The sequence below is a fragment of the Tyto alba genome, unplaced genomic scaffold (genome assembly GCF_018691265.1).
Source record: "Tyto alba isolate M040663 unplaced genomic scaffold, T.alba_DEE_v4.0 Super-Scaffold_26, whole genome shotgun sequence".
In the NCBI taxonomy this organism is placed as follows: Eukaryota; Metazoa; Chordata; class Aves; order Strigiformes; family Tytonidae; genus Tyto; species Tyto alba.
In genome coordinates, this window is record NW_024881300.1 from 7099546 (window position 1) to 7106152 (window position 6607).

Genomic DNA, 6607 nt, shown 5'->3' on the forward strand with positions numbered 1-6607 from the left:
CTTTGAATCAGTTGAAAATGAACAAGGTTGACAGGAACGTGAGAGTCTAATGAGTCCTTCAAATGGCTGATTTGCACTCAGTGGACAACTAGACAATAAGCAGTATGAATTATTGGAAATCAATACTTTGCTATGGAATTTCATTATGCTCCAGTGCCTTCAGTTCATAGTATTTTATATTTTGATGGATTATCTGAAGCAAATGATCATCTAAGGCACAGGGATTGATAAAACTCCCTTGTACAGTTTTAAATGTTGCTTTTGACGTATTTTTGTGAAGTAGAAATATTGATCTATTTTCCTGTACAATCTTAGTTTATTTTAGAGTGCTAGATTTAAAAAGTACTCTTACAAAAAAATTCTGCAGGACATTTTATTTATTAGTGCTTGGTTCCTAATCCATCATCTTTTGATGTTTTAGGAGACACAGAAAAGGGTCAAGCAAATCGAACCACTAAGAACAAGGACGCCCATGTCTGTGGCAGGTGCTGTGCTGAGTTCTTTGAATTATCAGATCTCCTGCAACACAAGAAGAATTGTACTAAAAATCAATTAGTTTTAATTGTGAATGAAAATCCAGCTTCTCCTTCTGAAACCTTCCCTCCTAGTTCCCCTTCTGATAATCCTGATGAACAGATGAATGACACAGTTAATAACACAGATCAAGTAGACTGCAGTGACCTTTCAGAGCATAAAAAACTTGACAGGGAAGAATCCATGGATGTGGAGGCTTCCAGCATTAACAATAGCAGTAGCAGTTCCAAGAGTGTCAACAATAGTATTGCAAGCAGTAACAGCTCCACAATGGGTACCTCAGCTGTAACAACCTCTCTACCTCACATAGGGGATCTGACAACATTAGGAAACTTTTCAGTGATAAATAGTAATGTAATAATTGAAAACCTTCAGAGTACTAAAGTGGCAGTGGCACAGTTCTCACAGGAAGCAAGATGTAACGGTGCATCGAACAGTAAACTTGCGGTACCTGCCCTGATGGAGCAACTGTTGGCATTGCAGCAGCAGCAGATCCATCAGTTGCAACTGATTGAACAAATTCGTCACCAAATATTACTGTTGGCTTCCCAAAACACAGACATGCCAACATCATCTAGCCCTTCTCAAGGTACTTTACGAACATCTGCCAACCCCTTGTCCACATTAAGTTCCCATTTATCCCAGCAGCTGGCTGCAGCAGCTGGATTAGCACAAAGCCTTGCTAGTCAATCTGCCAGCATCAGTGGTGTGAAACAGCTACCCCCTATACAGCTACCTCAGAGCAACCCTGGCAACACTCTAATTCCATCCAGTAGTGGCTCTTCTCCAAATATTAACATATTGGCAGCAGCAGTTACAACACCGTCCTCAGAAAAAGTGGCTTCAAGTATTGGTGGCTCACAGCTCAACAACCCACCAGTATCAGCATCATCTTCACCAGCTTTTGCAATAAGCAGTTTATTAAGTCCTGCATCTAATCCACTTCTACCTCAGCCCACCCCTAGTAACTCTGTTTTCTCCAGTCCCTTGTCCAATATTGGAACACCTGCAGAGGATTTAAACTCCTTGACTGCCTTGGCACAGCAAAGAAAAAGCAAGCCACCAAATGTAACTGCTTTCGAAGCAAAAAGTAATTCAGATGAGGCATTCTTTAAGCATAAATGCAGGTTCTGTGCTAAAGTGTTCGGGAGTGACAGTGCCTTGCAGATTCATTTACGTTCTCACACTGGCGAGAGGCCGTTTAAATGCAACATATGTGGAAACAGGTTCTCCACAAAGGGAAACTTAAAAGTCCACTTTCAGCGTCATAAAGAAAAATACCCTCATATTCAAATGAATCCGTACCCAGTGCCAGAGCATTTGGACAATATTCCTACAAGCACAGGTATTCCTTATGGCATGTCTATACCACCAGAGAAACCTGTCACGAGCTGGCTGGACAGCAAGCCAGTCCTCTCCACCCTGACGACTTCTGTTGGCCTGCCACTCCCACCAACGATTCCAAGCTTGACCCCATTCATCAAATCCGAGGAGCCTCAGCCGATTCCCATTAGCCATCCTTCCGCTAGCCCTCCCTGCTCTGTCAAGAGTGACTCGGGAACAGCTGATTCGACATTAAAAATTTCCAATGGACTTTCTGATGAGGTAGAGGCTGGTGCTTTACCTACCTCAAATGGCAAAATGGAAGAAAACTCTCAAAACACAAGCACCATCACTAACATGAGCAGCTCCGTGAGCTCACCGGCAGCAGACTCGGGCTCCAGCGGTGTTGCCACTTTTACAAATCCACTGATGCCTCTAATGTCAGAGCAATTTAAGGCAAAGTTTCCATTTGGAGGACTATTGGATTCAACGCCAGCATCTGAAACGTCAAAATTGCAGCAACTGGTGGAAAACATTGACAAAAAGGCAACCGATCCTAACGAGTGTATCATTTGTCATCGAGTTCTCAGTTGCCAGAGTGCACTGAAAATGCATTATCGCACACATACTGGTGAGAGGCCATTTAAATGCAAAATCTGCGGTCGTGCTTTCACTACGAAAGGCAACTTAAAGACTCACTACAGCGTCCACCGTGCCATGCCGCCACTGAGAGTACAACATTCATGCCCAATCTGCCAGAAAAAATTCACCAATGCTGTTGTGCTACAGCAGCATATCAGAATGCACATGGGAGGGCAGATCCCCAACACCCCAGTGACAGAAAACTATCCTGAGTCAATGGAATCAGATACGGGGTCTTTTGATGATAAGAATTTTGATGATATAGACAACTTCTCAGATGAGAACATGGAAGACTGTCCTGATAGCAGCGTGCCAGATACACCTAAATCTGCGGATGCATCACAAGACAGCTTGTCGTCTTCCCCTCTGCCCCTGGAAATGTCAAGTATTGCTGCTTTGGAAAATCAGATGAAGATGATCAATGCAGGACTTGCTGAACAACTTCAGGCAAGCTTAAAGTCGGTTGAAAATGGGTCGGTGGAAGGGGATGTTTTGACTAACGATTCGTCATCTGTCGGTGGTGATATGGAAAGCCAAAGTGCTGGAAGCCCTGCTGTCTCAGAGTCTACCTCTTCCATGCAGGCCTTGTCCCCATCCAACAGCACTAATGATTACCACAAGTCACCGAGTATTGAAGAGAAACCAGTAAGAGCTTTACCAAGTGAGTTTGCCAACGGCTTGTCTCCAACGCCTGCTAACAGTGGTGCTTTGGACTTGACATCTAGTAACACTGATAAAATGATTAAAGAAGAGTCTCTGAGTATGCTCTTTCCTTTCAGAGATAGAGGTAAATTTAAAAACACCGCATGTGACATTTGTGGTAAAACATTTGCTTGTCAGAGTGCCTTGGACATTCATTACAGAAGTCATACCAAAGAGAGACCATTTATTTGCACAGTTTGCAATCGTGGCTTTTCCACAAAGGGTAATTTGAAGCAGCATATGTTGACACATCAAATGCGAGATCTACCATCACAACTTTTTGAGCCCAACTCCAGTATTGGCCCTAATCAGAACTCTTCAGTTATGCCTGCTAATTCACTGTCATCGCTCATAAAGACTGAGGTTAATGGCTTTGTGCACGGCTCTCCTCAGGATAGCAAAGAAGCACCCTCTGGTCTAGTTGCTTCGGGGCCACTGTCCTCCTCTGCCACGTCCCCTGTCCTGCTCCCTGCTCTCCCCAGAAGAACCCCCAAACAGCACTACTGCAACACGTGTGGGAAAACATTTTCTTCCTCCAGTGCTCTGCAGATCCACGAAAGGACACACACTGGTGAGAAACCTTTTGCCTGCACTATATGTGGAAGAGCATTCACAACAAAAGGCAATCTGAAGGTACTTTTTCCTCTTGCTGTTCTTAGGTTTCATTTTCTCCTTGCTGAGGGTTTTTAATTTTTTTACATCTGTTAATGTTGCAAGCAGTGGTACCTTTGGGTACCTGTGGTGTGACAAATGGTGTGTTTAGTCAGCTCTGGTAGACCTAGATGGCCTCTTGTTGAGTGCTCGTGTTGGCAGCCGGTCTGAAGTGTGAGCTGTTTTTGATGCTTAATTAAAATTCATCTACCAGCAAAGACTGTCTATGAAACGGAACAGCCAAGTGGTGGTAAGGAGTATTAATGAATAGAGAAATGTGTTTTATAACTCACCTCTTTAAGAAGTGAAAGGTTCTTGAATGTGCTGTTTTTCATAACTATCATGATGAGTGTTTAAAAAAACTATCAACATAATTCTGGAACTAATGGCCATTACTTTAATTGATTATATAACTAACATTTCCTACTGATATGTGTTTGAAAAAGCAAATATACTTAAGTTTTAGAACACCAGTTGAGCACTTTACTGTGTACATTTTTCTGTTGACAGAGTATTTCTCTAGAGGTTGCTGCCAGTAATGCGAGATGAATAATTACTTTCAGGCCATTCTGTCTATACACAAGGCTCTCCGATGAGCAATCAGTAAAGGATACTTTCTGCCTGTCTGAAAAGGACGTTTATAGGGTAAAGGGTGTCAAATACAATACTTACCATTGCAATGAAAGTGGACATAGCAATTCTAGCCTTGAAAGCAGCTATATGCAATTGACAGAATAACGTGAAGTCATTATAAACTAAATACATGTAATAAAAAAAGAGTAACAAGCAATGCATTGTTCAGCAGGAAAAGAGGGTATTCTGGGTAATGGTGATGGGCTAATCCAGAAGAAGTTTATTTATTATTCCAGATGGGAAATGGAGCCCTGCATCCGCAACCTTTAGTGCCATTCATTATGTAACAAGACTGGACATGTTCATGGATTGCTGCCTTCTTTGTGAACAAAATAAGTTTGAAATCCCTGCCAACCTCTATTTTTTTGTTTGTTTGTTTCTTCCTTTCTTTCTTTTCAGGTTCACATGGGCACTCACATGTGGAACAGTACACCTGCAAGACGAGGCAGACGACTTTCCGTAGATGGCCCCATGACATTTCTAGGAGGCAATCCTGTAAAGTTCCCAGAAATGTTTCAGAAGGATTTGGCTGCACGGTCGGGGAATGGAGACCCCTCCAGCTTCTGGAACCAGTATGCAGCAGCACTCTCCAATGGCTTGGCCATGAAGACCAACGAGATTTCCGTCATCCAGAACGGTGGCATCCCTCCGGCACCGGGGGGCCTGGGCAATGGTGGCAGCTCTCCCATCAGCGGCTTGACAGGAAGCCTGGAGAAGCTCCAGAATTCAGAACCCAACGCACCTCTAGCTGGTCTGGAGAAAATGGCAAGCAATGAAAATGGGACAAACTTCCGTTTTACGCGTTTTGTGGAAGACAACAAAGAAATTGTAACGAATTAGAAAAAACTCCATAAATAACATTCCTGCAAATAGTGCAACCTAGGGTTGCTTTTTTTCAAGCTGCAGGCTACAACATTGCAAAGACTTTCTTTTGTACCATGTTCTACTTCTAGAGTTCTAAGAGAGCTTATTTATTAGTGATATAACCTTGCTTTGCAAACAAATGCAAGCATTAACTTTGGTCTTCTGTATTTTGAACTAAATACTAATCGACTAGAGTGCTGTAAACTTGCTGTAACATTTATGGCAGTTGCAAGTCTGTTCTGCTAGGTGATCTTATTCTGGCATTAACTTATTTTCTATATCCAGTTTAACATGAACTCTGGTATTGATGCGATGCCTCAGTGATGCATTAGATCTCTAATAAAAATCTGTATATAAATGTACACTTTGATCCTGCTGGAAATTTTATCAGCAAACACATTGTTTAATTTTTCCAAACAGAATTAAGAAAAGGACTGAGAGAATTATAGACTGAACAGTGGGTCCTTTACACAGCTCAGTTTTTGATTTTTATTATAAAATTAAAACTGCTTTAATTTTTGTAGGTTTAACATTTTCCGTTTTGAACTGTTATTTGTATTGTGCTTTTTACTTGAGTCGTCTTAAATGTTAATACATTTCTGTACAGTAATAAGCACGCAGATTATTAGAGAAGATATTGAAGTGTTGTTTTGGTAGTTGAAACTGAGACGTAACATTTTGCCTTGTAGGTATATTCATTATAGAAAATGTGCTGGACTTTCACAATGCTGCTAAGTATGGCATCTTGAACAACTTCCGTGGACAACTGTAGATGCTCCTGTAAATACAATAAGACATCACTTTCATTAAAATGTACATATGTTCCTTACAAGACCAAGCCCTACTCCTTGACCAAGGGAACAAGTATAGTGTTTGTTTATTTTGTATTAGGTATTGGGGGGGGCAGGGGGAACCTTGGACTGTTACATGCACTTTCTCAGAAAGTTGAAAGGAAAAGAGGTCCAGTTTCTTTAACATTTAATACTTACTAACAGCAGAGATACTGTAATTTTACTTGAGTAATCAAATACATTTTTGCAACAGATAAAATTCGCTGTCTCTGTGTTTTTAAAGTGTACATGTATTTAGTAATCACTTTGTATTATTTAGCCTTTCCCTTGGTTAACATGAACTGTCCAATGTGTGTGTTTATATTTGTAAGTATAGGTATACATATATGTATTGCATATTAATTGCTAGTATATTTTTCATACCCCCCTAATAGTGGGAAATTTCTCCTTAACTATTCAACTCCTTC

At 41.2% G+C, this 6607-nt stretch overlaps 1 protein-coding gene across 4 annotated transcripts in view; it reads left to right on the forward strand.

Moving 5' to 3' along the window:
• SALL1 (spalt like transcription factor 1) overlaps positions 1-6399 on the forward strand; it is a 17957-nt gene extending 11558 nt beyond the window's left edge. For all 4 annotated transcript variants that reach the window (XM_032998511.2, XM_032998502.2, XM_042797721.1 and 1 more), the window contains 2 exons: positions 422-3834; positions 4885-6399. In XM_032998511.2, the coding sequence (XP_032854402.1) occupies positions 422-3834; positions 4885-5325 (3854 nt within the window). In that variant the 3' untranslated portion in view covers positions 5326-6399. The remainder of the gene's footprint in view (positions 1-421; positions 3835-4884) is intronic.
• Positions 6400-6607: the final 208 nt, after the last annotated feature.